At 41.8% G+C, this 15,420-nt stretch overlaps 1 protein-coding gene across 5 annotated transcripts in view; it reads right to left on the minus strand.

The window, feature by feature from the left end:
- The window catches only part of RGS22 (regulator of G protein signaling 22), a 146,009-nt gene extending 132,231 nt beyond the window's left edge, over positions 1-13,778 (minus strand). For all 5 annotated transcript variants that reach the window (XM_088844689.1, XM_055432559.2, XM_055432558.2 and 2 more), the window contains exons 1-2: positions 13,624-13,778; positions 13,091-13,119 (exon numbers count right to left, since the gene is read on the minus strand). In XM_088844689.1, coding sequence (XP_088700815.1) covers positions 13,091-13,119; positions 13,624-13,648 — 54 coding nt within the window. In that variant the 5' untranslated portion in view covers positions 13,649-13,778. The remainder of the gene's footprint in view (positions 1-13,090; positions 13,120-13,623) is intronic.
- Positions 13,779-15,420: the final 1,642 nt, after the last annotated feature.

Genomic DNA, 15,420 nt, shown 5'->3' on the forward strand with positions numbered 1-15,420 from the left:
GGAGAAGCAACTCAGCTACTCTCAACAAATGTCCACAGTCCAGCCACTTGGCTGTAGTAAAACGAACTAAGTCTCCATTATCCAGGTTTAACATCTTCCAAATAACCAATAAACTGGCGATGGTTAGTAGTACAATCAAGAAGAAAACTGAGTTACAATCAATTCCTCCATTACATCATTCCATGAACCTGACTACAAAATTTGCAACACAGATTCTCTGCTGAATGATGCAATGGAAGGCACGAACATTTTTTCAGAGTTGAATGCACCCTTGAAACCTGTTTTTTCATGTATTACAGGTGTGCCATCTGTGAAAGTGAAGTCAGCTTTTCCATTTTTAGTCCAAATTGCTCAAAACTTCTTCCTGAAAGAGGGTTACACAAAATAGTTTATATGTGTATGCTAATAGGTAAAATTTTTTATTGATTAAAAAATCATTTTGCTGGACCCTCAAATGACATAAACTACAACTTCTTCACAACTCTAAAAGATGCAAAATATACAAGGAAGATCTTCTAATGAAGGGAAAACTAGATACAGATAAAAAAAGTCCAAAAAAGAATATAGTACCTGCCATAAGAAAATTACTACATAAAATGTTTCCTCCAAAAGGAGGGAAAGATGTTATTTGGTAGGGGGAATCAGAAAAGACTCAAGAAGGGAAAATGGCATTTGAATTATATTTCAAATAACTACAATGTCTATATCTAGAAAGATACACAAGAGAGGCAATAATGCAGAGAAAAGACAGACATGCGGGAGGTAAGAAATGGTGGAAAGCAAAACATTGTAAAGGCAGTCAGTTAGCTAATGGCACAAATAGAAAAATAACCCAAGTTTCCAACTTCCCTGTAAGCCATCCACACACTAGCCAAAGCCATTCATCTAATTTCTAAGGCAGAATCCTAAACTGACACAGTTTAGACTGGGAATGCTATCAGCCATCAGGAGATAGGCAAAAACCATATTTCCAGAATTATACTTATCAGGAGGGACATATTTTGCTCCTTCTCCTAAAATACATATAGATTTTTCCTTTCCTCCTTTCTAAACAAGCCAATCACTAAACTAGAGCCTCCAACCCAGTAGGGCCATGACATGCCATGGTATGCAGACAATGGAATTCATGGTCAAGTGAAAGTAGACCTCTTCAGATCACAGGACAACCAGGAACAGTCAGGGATGGCTGGTGCCCCCAGGATGGTGATCTCTGGCTATGAGCAATCTTGTTTGGGACTCCTCATCCAACTCGCTTCCCTGGAGATGGGGATTTACGAGCCATGTCCCACACCCAGACACTGAGTATAGCCAAAGAGTTTCTCAAGCTGGTGGACATGGATTTATTAGCCAGCTGTAGCACACACCACTGCACTATGAAGCTGCTGGAGGATTTTCTGTTTGAGATGTCCAAGAAGACAGTTCACAGCCAAAGGTGCTGACAGCTTGGAGGAAAGAGGGAGGGGAGATCTTTGGAAGGAAAATGGCCCCAAGTCTTTGCCTTCATGTACAATAGATATTTCTGTCTGCTGATAACTGATGTATCCTTGTAGTAATATACAAGGCAATCACCTGAAAAATATATGCATATACTGCAATAGAGTTTCATCATTATTTTGAAATAATTAAAACACTTTATTGACTTCTAAATTTGTTTATCCTAAGAATTTTTAACATTATATTTGTCATGAAAAGAGGAGGTACTATTAAGTTTAAGCTTCATTTTCAACTTCTGCAGTTTTGAATGGCTGTTTTAAAAGTCTAAAAAATTTTAATACCTATCGGGAGATACAGTTTCTCACCAAATGAGACTATATAAGAATAGTAAAAGATCGGACATTAAAAGTCTTGATTAGAAATTACATATAGTTACTTCAAACATAAGACCTAATATTAAAAAGTTATGTACATTCAAAAAGGAAATTAATAATTCCATTTACAATAGTAGAGAAAATAATGACAATCAAGAAGGCAAAGACTTGTACACTGAACTAAAAAACTACTGAAAGAAATTAGAGAAGATATAAACAAAAGTAAATACATGCCATGTTCAAGGATTGAAAGACCATATTGCCAAGATGACAATATTACCCAAAGCAATCGACAAATTTTAATACATTCTCCATCAAAATCTCAATGCCTGTTTTTTTTTGGCAAAAATTAAAAACTCATCCTAAAATTCACAAGGAATTTCAAGCGACCTGGAATAGCCAAAATAATATTGAAAAAAGAACAAAAACTGAAGGATTCATATACCCTAATTTCAAAACTTATGACAAAATTACAGTAATCAAAACAAAGTGGTACTGGCATAAAGACAGACATACAGACCATTGGAAGAGAGTCCAGAAATAAATCCTCTCTTAAATGGTCAAATAATTTTCAACAAGGGTGCCAAGACAATTCAGCAGAGAAAGGACATTCTTTTCAACAAATGGTGCTAGGAAAACTGGATATCCACATGCCAAAAAAAAGAATTTGGACCTTCTCTTTATAACATATACAAAAATTAACTCAAAATGGATCAAAGACCTAAAACATAAGCGCTAAAACTATAAAATACTTAGAGAAGACATAAGGATAAATCTTCATGACTTTGGATTTGGCAATGGATTCTTAAATATGACATCTAAAGCATGAGCCAAAAAGAGAAAAAAAAATGATTTTTCATGAAAATTAAAAACTTGTGAATCAAAGGACCCTACTAGGAAAGTGAAAGATAACCTACAGAACATGAGAAAATATTTGCAAAGCACATATCTGATAAGCGTTTAACATTCAAAATACATATAAAGAATTCTAAAAACTCAGAAAGAAAAATATAAACAACCCCAAGTTTTTTAAACAGGCAAAAAACTTTAACATTTCTCCAGAGAAGATATACATATGGTCAATAAGCACATGAAATGATACTCAACATCAGCAGCAGCAAGATATCACTTCACATCTACTAGGATGGCTACAATTAAAAAAAAATGAAAAATAACAAGTGCCAGTGAGAATGCAGAGAAATTGGAATCCTTGTACATTGCTGGTAGCAATGTGAAATGGTACAGCCACCATTCCTCAAAAAGTTAAACATATATAATTACCAGTATAATCCAGCAATACATTTCTGGGTATATACCCAAAAGAACAGAAAGCAGGACTCAAACAGATATTTGTTGCACACCTGTGTGTATAGCACCATTATTCACAACTGCCAAAAGATGGAGACGACTCAAATGCCTATTGATGAATGAAAGGATAAACAAAATACGCTATGTACATACAATGGCCTTGAAAAGGAATGAAATTCTGATACGTGAAACAACATGAACGATCCCTGAAAATGTCATGCTAAATGAAATAAGCCAAACACAAAAGAACAAATATTGTGTTATTCCACTTATATGAGTTACCTAGAATAGTCACGGGCTTCCCAGGTGGCACTAGTGGTAAAGAATCTGCCTGCTAATGTGGGAGGACATGAGATGTGGGTTCAATCCCTGGGTTGGGAAGATCCCCTAGAAGTGGGTCTGGCAACCGCTCCAGTACTGTAGCCTGGAGAATCCCATGGACAGAGGAGCCTGACGGGCTACAGCCCATAGTGTCACAGTCAGACATGACTGAAGCAACTTAGCCTACACACACAGAGCAGTCAAATCCATAAAGACAGAAAGTAGAACAACGGTAGCTGGAGGCTGGAACAGGGATAACAGGAAGTCACTATTTAGTGGGTTCAGTTCAGTCTCTGAGTCGTGTCCAACTCTGCGACCCCATGGACTGCAGCACTCCAGGCCTCCCTGTCCATCACCAGCTCCGGGAGCTTGCTCAAACATGTTCATTGAGTTGATGATGCCATCCAACCATCTCATCCTCTGTCATCCCCTTCTCCTCCTGCCTTCAGTCTTTCCCAGCATCAGGGTCTTTCCAAATAAGTCACTTCTTCACATCAGGTGACCAAAGTACTGGAGTGTCAGCTTCAGCATCAGTCTTTCCAATGAATATTCAAGACTGATTTCCTTTAGGATGGACTGGTTTCATCTCCTCGCTGTCCAAGGGACTCCCAAGAGTCTTCTCCAACACCACATTTCACAAGCATCAATTCTTCAGCGCTCAGCTTTCTTTATAGTCCAACTCTCAAATCCATACATGACTACTCGAAAAATCAGAAGCTTTGACTAGATGGACCTTTGTTGGCAAAGTAATGTCTCTGCTTTTTAATACGCTGTCTAGGTTGGTCATAGCTTTCTTCCAAGGAGCAAGCCTCTTTTTATTTCATGGCTGCAGTCACCATCTGCAGTGATTTTGGAGCCCAAAAATATAAAGTCTCTCACTGTTTCCATTGTTTCCCCATCTATTTGCCATGAAGTGATAGGACCAGATGCCATGATCTTAGTTTTCTGAATGTTGAGTTTTAAGCCAATTCTTTCACTCTCCTCTTTCGCTTTCATCAAGAGGCTCTTTAGCTCCTCTTTGCCTTCTGCCATAAGGATGGTGTCATCTGCATATCTGATGTTATTGATTTTTCTCCCAGCAATCTTGATTCCAGCTTGTGCTTCATCCAGCCGGCATTTTGCATGATGTACTCTACATATATGTTAAATAAGAAGGGTGACAATATACAGCCGGATACACTCCTTTCCCACTTTGGAACCAGTCTGTTGTTCCAAGTCCAGTCCTAATTGTTGCTTCTTGACCTGCATACAGATTTCTCAGGAGGCAGGCCAAGTAGTCTGGTATTCCCATCTCTTTAAGAATTTTCCACAGTTTGTTGTGATCCACACAGTCAAAGGCTTTGGCATAGTCAATAAAGCAGAAGTAGATGTTTTTCTGGAACTCTCTTCCTTTTTCAATGATCCAGTAGATATTGGCAATTTGATCTCCGGTTCCTCTGCCTTTTCAATTTGAGAAGATGAAAAAGTTCTGGAGATGAATAGTGGTGACAGATGCAGAAGGTGAATGTGCTTAATGCCATTGAAATCATACACTTAAAAATGGTTAAAATGGTAAGTTTATGTGCATTTTCCACAATAAAAAAGTTAGAAAGTTAAAGTGTTAGTCGTTCAGTTGTTTCCAACTCTTTGTGACCCCATGGACTGTAGCCCGCCAGGCTCCTCTATCCATGGACTTTTCTAAGCAATAATACCAGAGTGGGTAGCCACTCCTTTCTCCAGGGGATCTTCCCAATCCAAGGATTGAACCCGGATCTCCTGCATCGGCAGCAGATTCATTACTATCTGAGCCACCAGGGAAGCCAAAGTTAAATATATTCCAGAATCATGCAACAACATGGAGAATCTCAAAGTCATCATGCTGAGCAAACGCAGTTTTACACAAGAGAAAACCAACTGTATGATTCCATTTACATGAATTTAAATCTATAATCTATGTTACTAATCCATGGTGAAAATCAGGACAGTAGTCTTTGGGGAATGTAGGCAGAATCAACTGGAAAGAGATGTGAAAGCGTTTTTTAAGATTATGGAAATGTTCTATATTTGACTGAGGTTTAGAGTACACAAGTGTATACACTTATTAAAATTTTTCAAATGGGACTCAAATTTTACATTTCACTGTGGATAAATTTTACACACAAAAGAACCATAAATTAATACTGAATACTAATTTTAGGGGTGATATGTATCTCATCAGTGTCTACAGCTTATACTCTGAAATGCATAAAATAAAACGGATGGATAGATGAATGGTGAGATGGACAGAAGAACAAGAAACATGAAAAAGCAAATATAGCAAAATACTAATGGCTGTGAAATCTTGGTGAAGGGTATATAAGTGCTTACCACAGTTTTTTTTTCCCCTCTTGGCTACACAGAATATGGAATCTCAGCTCCCTGACCAGGGATCGAACTCACATACCCTGCCATCAGAAGCATGAAGTCTTAACCACTGGACTTCCAGGGAAGTCCCACCACACAGTTCTTTTAACTTTCCTATGGGTTTAAATGTATGCATTAAAAAATGTTTCGATGAGGTGACTTTTGTATAAGGAAATGATATCATGTTTCTCTGCATCTGTGGAGCTTTCCTAGCCTCCTGCATACTAAAGGACAGATCCCAAATCACTATCATCACATCTAGAATAAATCCCTAGTCACCTGATGATATTTTGACCACTATCCTGAGATCCCACGCACTACCAGTCAGACCCCTCTGGGACCTCTGCTTCACCCTCCTGTCCATAATATGCCAAACCTCATCTTCCTGCCTCTCCTTACCCCATTACTGTATGGATCAGTTTCCTTAGCAACACCACAATCAGTACAAGAGTTCCACTTGTCTCCCAATCTCCCATCTTTTTCTAACACAAAAAAGGGGTTAGGATGAATGCAATTTGGCTCCTGCCCAGCTGACTAGCTTCATCTCATATTACCACGCTCTAGCCATTGAAATTTTTTTTTTATAGTTCTGCACCTTTGTGCATCAGAGAAGGCAATGGCACCCCACTCCAGTACTCTCGCCAGAAAATCCCATGGGCGGAAGAGCCTGGTGGGCTGCAGTCCATGGGGTTGTGAAGAGTCGGATACGACTGAGCGACTTCACTTTCACTTTTAACTTTCATGCATTGGAGAAGGAAATGGCAACCTACTCTAGTTTTCTTGCCTGGAGAATTCCAGGGACGGGGGAACCTGGTGGGCTGCCGTCTATGGGGTCACACAGAGTTGGATATGACTGAAACGACTTAGCAGCAGCAGCACCTTCGTGCATGCTGATTATTCGACTGTGAAAATCTTCTCTCTTCTTATCTATCTACCAATCCCTTTTCTTCTCCAAATGTTACATCTTTGTTTCCCCTATCATAACTTTTAATACTTCAGACTCTAATTTTCTGTTTAGTCTCACACTCTGGGCTATAAACTTCTGGAAGAAAAAGACTGCTTCTTATTCATTTAAAAAATTCAGATTATGTATAATCTGAACCATTCTGCTCTACTCCTAAAACTGATATATTTTGAATCAACTATACTTCAATTAAAAAACTTCCCAGTGCTTTATAAAATAGATACTTACATTATTGAAATAAATGTTGAATGAAACCTAAAGAGAAAAGACTAAGAACCTAAGACTCTAATAAAACAACACTAGGGAGAGCCCCTGGAGAAGGAAACAGCAACCCACTTCAGTATTCTTGCCTGGAAAATCCCATGGACAGAGGAGCCTGACGGGCTACACTCCATGGGATCGCAAGAGTCAGACATGACTTAGTGACTAAACCACCACCTCCAATAAAATAAAAAGGAGAGATGCTGCCAAAAAAGGAAAACAGAAAAAAGAACACAGGGGGAAACAAACGCCACAAAGTGACTCGTTGAAAGCATATACTACGCAGATCAAAGGCATTTCAGGAGCTTAAGAGCTGAAAGTCCGTTTATCAGATCCTCACTGGACTGCAAAATTGCATATGGTATTATTAATACAGTATATGAAGCAGGAAAGAATGGCTCATGCAATGAACAGCAAAAGTATGAGTCTCCTTTTATTATGAAGCGTTATCATCACATATTACAATCAGCATCTACTGAGCAGTACTTTTCCTTTTGGTTTCTATTCTCACTCTCTTTCTTGGAGGAAACTCTGAAAGGCCTGGGAAAGATACAGGAAGCCGTCAATTCCCTTTTTATTCAATCACACTGTGCTTCATGCTGGGCTGGACAAAGCACAAGCTGGAATCAAGATTAGTGGGAGAAAAATCAATAACCTCAGATACGCAGATGACCCCATGCTTATGGCAGAAAGTAAAGAGGAACTAAAGAGGCTCTTGATGAAAAAGTTGGCTTAAAACTCAACATTCAGAAAACTAAGATCATGGCATTCGGTCCCATCGCTTCATGGCAAATAGATGGGGAAACAAGGGAAACAGTGATAGACTTTATTTTTGGGGGGCTCCAAAATCACTGCAGATGGTGACTGTAGCCATGAAATTAAAAGATGCTTGCTCCTTGGAAGAAAAGCTATGACCAACCTAGATAGCATATTGAAAAGCAGAGGCATTACTTTGCCAAAAAACGTCCATCTAGTCAAAGCTATGGTTTTTCCAGTAGTCATGTACAAATGTGAGTGTTGGACTATAAAGAAAGCTGAGTGCCAAAGAATTGATGCTTTTGAACTGTGGTGTTGGAGAAGTCTCTTGAGAGTCCCTTGGACAGCAATGAGATGAAACCAGTCTATCCTAAAGTAAATCAGTCCTGAATATTCATTGGAAAGACTGATGCTGAAGCTGAAACTAAAATACTTTGGCCACCTGATGCAAAGAGGCAACTCACTGGAAAAGACCCTGATGCTGGGAAAGATTGCAGGCGGGAGGAGAAGGGGACGACAGAGGATGAGATGGTTAGATGGCATCACCCACTTGATGGACATGAGTTTGAGCAAGCTCCAAAAGTTGGTGATGGACAGGGAAGCCTGGGGTGCTGCAGTCCATGGGGTTGCAAAGAGTCCGAAACGACTGAGTGACTGAACTGAACTGTCTACAAAGGCAAGTAGGACTTTTTCAGTCAATCCATTGCCTTGGGTTCAGTCGATTCATTTGGCCAAACACCCTATGGCTTTCCTCCTGTACTAAGTCCTGGATACAACACGATATCCTAATATAAAAAAGTGTATCTTACACTCTTTATCATCTTTCCTCCCAAGCTACACCTTACGACTGAGTGGCTAAGTACAGTATACACCTTACCTATGATTAAAAGTTTCTCTTAATGCACTTTTTGTTCAAAATGCACACAAACATAAACTGTTTATCCTTGTATTGTTTCATATCAAAGGTCACCTCTTCAACTAGAAGGTATACAATTTTGGGGAATAGTGATGGACAGTGTGTGTCCCCAGTAGTGCCTAATACAATGATAAGTGCAATTAGTTGCTTAACAATATACTTGTCAACTAATGTATTGATGGAACTTCTACAGCAGTTTCTGCGGTTTCAAAAAGCATTAGAGAATTTGGCTCCAACCAGAGAACTGGACTCTGCAGAGATGGAAGAATTCCAAACAGCTTAACACTCTCCAGAGGACCTCCAGAACCGTCTGGGTTTCCAAATGACTTGTTGGAGACACTTCTGGTACCTTGTTTGGCACCCTCCATCCACCTGCTCCTGTCCTCCACCACCTCCACAGACTGCCACCCAGCGTGCCACCCAAGTGTGCTCTCACAGTTCCCCCAACCCCACTGATGTGCAATCAACTGTATTCACAATCTGAAAACGTAAACACCACGTGGTCATTAATGTTCATATAATTAGACACTCTTGTTCACAAGGACTGGAGCATATGTGTCTTTTTTGCATATTACATGAGAATAATGAGAATATCCTCAGGCTTGGGAAATGCTCTGTGTTTATAATAAATTCATTCACTCTATACAAATAACAGGAAATGAATCTGAACAGCCTAAAAATTAGCTGAAAATCAATACTACTTTTAACAACTATAAAAAATATCACATGAAACTACAGTGTCTCTTAATTTTATTCACTATATGGAATATGCAGGTGTACTGAATCACAATATGAGCTCAATAGGAGCTCCCAACTTTGTTAAGAAATTGCAAAATTTACAAAGTTAAAATATATTCAAAGCGATGTGTCTGACAAGAAACAAATTGTTCTAAATGTTATTCTCTCCACTGAAGACAGAGGCCTCATGTAAAGGTTAAAATATTTTGCAGACATACTTAACAGCATCATCTACTGAGAAAATGAAATAAGAATAGTTCCTGTGAATATGGATGCTCTTTATTTTAGCATAGGACTCTGCTGCCAATAATGGCAAACCAAAATAATACAATTTAAATAACACAGAGGTTTATGTCTCTTGTGTAAATATAAGCAGTGCAGAACTGGCACAGTGGCGTCCCAACCTATCACGAGCCCAGGTCTCTTGGGTCTTGTGGCTCTGCCATCCTCAAGATGCCACTTCTACCTCATAATCCAAGATGACTGCTTCAGCTCCAGGATCACACCCTCCTTCCAGCCAGCAAGAAAGATAACAAAGGGCATGTTCTCTCCCTTTACATTTATCTGAGTGTCAGAGTCAGAATGACCCAGGTTCTAGCTGTGGTCTGACCGGTTTTACCAGCTGTGTGACCCAGGGGTTGGTTATTCCATCTCTGTAAATATCAGCTTTCCAGAAGCAGGACACAGTGCTTCTGCTTAAACTTCATTAATCAAAACTTGCTTATAAAACTTGGTTCTGGCAAGGGAAGGCAGAAAACGTTAATTATTTTGGAGAGTAATATGTCTTGTAGGTACCGTGGAAAATGGTGGAATGGGAAACTAGAGATCTCAGTCACACAATTCCTTTCTAAAAATCTAATGAGAAAAAATACTCTTACACTTTGGGGAAAGAGAGAGAAATATTATGTGCAAGACATACGGATTCTTTCATCTCTAGATAATGCTTGGTAAGCTGATGAATCTGAGGATCTGGTCACAAACTGGTCATGACTGAAAGCTGCACAGGGCTCAGAGGCAATCTGGATGATTTTAGGCTTGCAAGGTTTCATGGAGATGAGCTGAACCTGGAAGAATGTCCAAGATTGTGAAATGGATGGGGGAGAGCAACTGAGACAAAACTCAACAGTAAAGCCAAAGAGGCAAGCAGCGCAGTTTGGCTGGAGCAGAGGACGTGTAGAAGCACTTTATAAACCAAAGACAGTATCAACATTGTCTTCATCACATAGACAGTATTGGGAGATAAGGTTAAAGAAGGTTGAAAAGTTGCAGGAAAGATTCTGCATGCTAAAGGGAGGCTTCTGACATTCTGGCTCTGCCAGTTACTAGAAGTGTAGCCCCAAGCCAAGTCAGTGAGCCGCTGTGAACACCGACATCCTCATCTGTGAGAGGTGAGTGTTAGTCACTACCTAACAGGGTTGTTCCAGAGAAGGCAATGGCACCCCACTCCAGTATTCTTGCCTGGAAAATCCCATAGACGGAGGAGCCTGGTAGGCTGCAGTCCATGGGGTTGCTAAGAGTCGGACACGACTGAGCGACTTCACTTTCACTTTTCACTTTCATGCATTGGAGAAGGAAATGGCAACCCACTCCAGTGTTCTTGCCTGGAGAATCCCAGGGACGGGGGAGCCTGGTGGGCTTCCATCTGTGGGTTCACACAGAGTCGGACACAACTGAAGCAACTTAGCAGCAGCAGCAACAGGGTTGTTCTGAGGTTTAAATACCACCATGCAGTCAGCATTCAATAAACAGTAGGTGTAAAAAAAACTCTGAGCAATTGAGTAACAATGGCAATTTCTTATAGAGTTAACAGCAATTTGATAGCTAAGGTAGAGGAGATGGGAGAAGGAAAAATCCTAAAGGTACAGCAAAGTCATAGCAAGCAATTCAGGTTGCACACAGGAGTTTGCTCCTTGTGCCTTAGGCAAAGAAAAACTGCAGGTGGCAGAGGGAACACCGGAGGCAGTGATATCAGCTAGGACTACTGCCAAAGTCTGTGCTCAGGGATGAGGACCTGAATAAGACAGTAGCTGTGAGGATGGAGAAAAAGATTTGGCTATGAAAGGAACCTGGGAAATGACTACAGGTGGGAGGTGAAGAAAAGGGAAGAAAGGTTCTGACTTGAATGTTTGAATGGCCAGTGGCACCATTAACTGAAATAAGAAAAAGAGGGGAAAAGACAGAATAGGTGGTGATTAGTTCACTTCACACTACTGAAGTGATGTAGGGACATCTAGATGATGAAGTCACCCAGTAACCCAGTACATACAGAGTTCTGACATCATAAGAGGAGTGTAGACTAGAGGTGTGTAGGTTTGGGAGTCCTGTGAAATAAGGGTAGTAGAAGCCATAGGAGAAGAGGCGTTCGCCCATAGAATCCTGAAGAAGGTCTATACTTTGATGGGTAAGAAAAAAAGAGAAGCCAGGAAGGGAGGACACAAGAGATGGGAGAACTGGGAGACAGTGGAATTAAAAAAAAAAAAAATCAAGAGGAATAGCTAACAGAATTTTCAAGATGGCCTCATTAAGTTGCCAATAAGCTGGGGAAAGTTGCCTGCTGTGGAGAGGTCAGCAGGCAATTCAAATGTTAAGGGTAATGCCTGTGAGAGACTTTGTGCTGGAGTTGTACGGGAAAAGGTTATCTCGAAAAATGCTTACCTCTTGCCTGCATGAACAGTTCAGGAAGCAGCTTAAAGAAATTTGCTACTACACAGAGTGATGCCAAGGCAACAGAAGTTTCTGGCACACTATTTGTGCCTCTGTTTTGGTCTCCCTCAGTGATGGACCAAAGATCTGGAAAGTGCTAGCAGACACAAGGTAGCAGAGAGCCTCTACTCTCAGCCCCTACTAGACTATGAACTTTTTGAGACTAATCCTTAGCATCTAGCACCACACTTGAATATAGAGGCACTCAAGTTTGAGTAAAAAAGCCAAAAGCAAGTAAGATAATTGACCAACAAGAGAAATAAGAGCTGTAGGACATAAGCAAATAATGTAGAGAAGTCGTTAGAACTCTTGGAATCAAGCCTCTGTACCAATGAGGCTTTGCTGCCTCCTATCTTAATGCATTACCTGGGACAAGCTCCTTAAATAAACAGAGGGAATAGCAGTAGAACACACTGCTCTAGATACAGCACTCACCTAAATGACAACAGATATAATGTACTTGGCCAAGTAGTTATTACGCTCAACTCTCCAGAAGTCTGAGCTGAGACTATCTGGTACATTTTCAAAAGAATTATAACTGTAAATAGACCTTGTGCTATTAATCAATGCCAGGTACTAAGGTTTACTGTAACCAGGAACTGCTCAGCCCCAACACAGTAAAACCATGGAGATGAATCTACTCTCATGGAGTCATCAACAAACTTAGCAAAGTTGAATGAGGCCATTTATATAAAAGCACTTTTAACAATGAACAGCATCTGCCATGAAAAATCAGTTGGCCCCATCTTAAAATGTACCTGTTAAAAAATAAGTTCTTGAATCCAGCACCACTGTTATGAAACCAAAGATTATATTATAACTCATTTGGCAAAAAGAAAGGAAAAGAAACATCATTTCTAAAAAGTGATCTATGATTTGCTATTTTTAAAAAGCCAAGGGGGGAAAAAAAGTAGCCCTCTAAATTCTACTTACAAATCCTTCTTCTGTAATAGTTGGTGGCTCTGAAACAAAATAAAATATTACATTATCTCACTCAAATCTGATTTCCTTTTAAAGTAAATGAAATAATTTGAGACAGTACTCAGCCCTGCTTTATACGTGGGCAAGCTCAGTAAAACTCTTGGCCCTCTCTTCGCTCTCTGCACATGGATTGAATTTGAAGTTGGAATTCAAGGTGGAAGTGGGGAGAAAAGGCCTCTGGAATCCAGCTTGGTCACTAATCGACTGCTACCCCCAGAGTCAACCTTAATAGATGGAGGCCTCCATGACTCCCGCTGCAAAACGGAGAATTAAGCAAGATAAAATAAGACGGTGCCAACGAGGCACTGGAAAAGGGGGGTGGCAGGTTAAATTCCTTACAAAGTGCGGTGAGAGGGCTCCGGAGTCTGTGCGACCAAGGTTAGGGAGAGGGGTCGCCCGGGGGGCAAAAGGAAGCCCAGAGGCGGTGCGCGGTGGGGCCGCCCGCGCGCCCCGGCCCCGGCCCCGGCCCCGGCCGCCCCACATACCGACGGTGAGCCGCCTCTCGGGCATGCCGCCGCCCGCGCCCCGCGCCCCCGGCACCCGCGCGGGCCGTCAGGACGCCACTGGCGCGGGCCGTCGGGCCCCGGGAACGGACGCCGACGCGGAGCGGCGCGCGGCCCCGGGCGGCCTGGCCGCTGTGGCCCTAGCGCGGCCCGAGTTGCTATGGAGCTGAGACAATGCGGGCGCCGGGCAGCGGCCCGTCACGCGCCTTTCGGAGCGTGGGGGTGCTCCCCGGGCTGAGGAGGGGACGCGGGCCACCGCGGTCCGTTCTCCTCCGGGCCAGGGCCCTGCGCCGCCGCCAACGGCTTACGGGACGCCGCGCGCCCCGACCCCGCCACCCCGGGGCCCTGGAGACGCGTCGCCCTCCGAGCTCAAACCTGCCGGGGCCTCGTTACTTTGGCGACCGCGGCTCAGGCTGGTTCTCCCCGCTCGGTCCAAGTAAGACAAGACCCGCTTCGAGCGGCTGCCGGACGTGGAGGCCACACGGGCCGGTCCTGAAAAGAGGAAGACGAGCTTTCTTGGTACTAACGGAGCTCTTGAGCGCAGTCACAGTTATATGAATGCCTGTGTAAAAAGTTAATGTTCTGGTACTTTTAGGAATCAGATCTTACCCCAAGCTTTTGCTCCAATCGGTTAGGGCAGCCCAGTTCTTAAGATAGCAGCCCAGTTCTCAAGCTAGATTTTTACAATTACCAGAGGAGACATGAAAAGGGGACAGTAAACTGAGGCTGCCCAGAGTGTGTGTGCCTGGAAAAGTTATGACAGAGGTGTTTACGAGTGAAATTTGCAAACAAGAACAGTATTTATAATTAGGGGGAAATGTGCGTTTTTAGCATGTCGAGGCTCAAAGTTCCTTCCCAGACCTCTCCCCCTGGATGTGCCCAAATCAAAATGTCCAAAAGGAAATTCACATTATCTCCCATTTCTTGTTTTTTAATTCCATCTTCCTCTATAAATTCCATATTCAGTAAGTGGTACCTTCATCCACTAAATGACTCAAAGCCAGAAACACCACATTCACTCAGGCACTGGGTCCTGCCAAGTCTACCTTCAAGTGTTTCAGGAATCTGGAATCTTTTCTGTCTTGGAACAACCAGAGTCCTATAGCCTGCCGTTCGGACTGTTGTGAAAACTTCCTAACTTGTTTCTCAGTCCTTGCTTCCAGTGAAGTTCCCCTTAAATCCATTCTCTGAGATGAAAGCAAAATTATCCAAATGCAAATTTGACCTTCTTGAATACTGTGACTCCATTTTTGCCTCCTAGGGCCTGCAGGTGTGTGAGTGCTTAAGCAAACAAGAGTGACAATGGGTGCTAGTCCCAGGAGAAACTATAATACCTGCTTAGTTATATTTATTGCCTTCTCAATAGGACAGAGAAAGGACATAAAAAACAAAGCAATAAATCACTAACTTGGCCAAACAAAATCAGCAGGCCAGATGAAGTCAACGGAGTAGTAAGGAGAATGGAAAGGGGACATGTGAGGGACAAATCACCAAGGGCTTTCTCAGCCCTCGTAAGAACTCTAGCGTTCATTCTGAGTGAAATTCCAGCTATAGGAGTTTTGAATAAAGAAGTCCACAATTTTAGTTTTATTTGAAAATGATCATTCTGAGTGCCGTGCAGAGAATGCAGATGGGCCAAGCAGTAGCAGGCAAGAGCAGGTGGCTCAGAGCAGGACCGCAGCAGTAACAGGTTTGAGATGGACTCAGATTCGGCATTTATTTTAACAGTAAGGCTAAGAGGATTCCCTGACAAAGTGGATGTGGGAATGAAAGTAGCTG

The sequence above is a fragment of the Moschus berezovskii genome, chromosome 16 (assembly GCF_049115385.1).
Source record: "Moschus berezovskii isolate FMDL1 chromosome 16, NW_MosBer_1.0, whole genome shotgun sequence".
NCBI classification, from domain to species: domain Eukaryota; kingdom Metazoa; phylum Chordata; class Mammalia; order Artiodactyla; family Moschidae; genus Moschus; species Moschus berezovskii.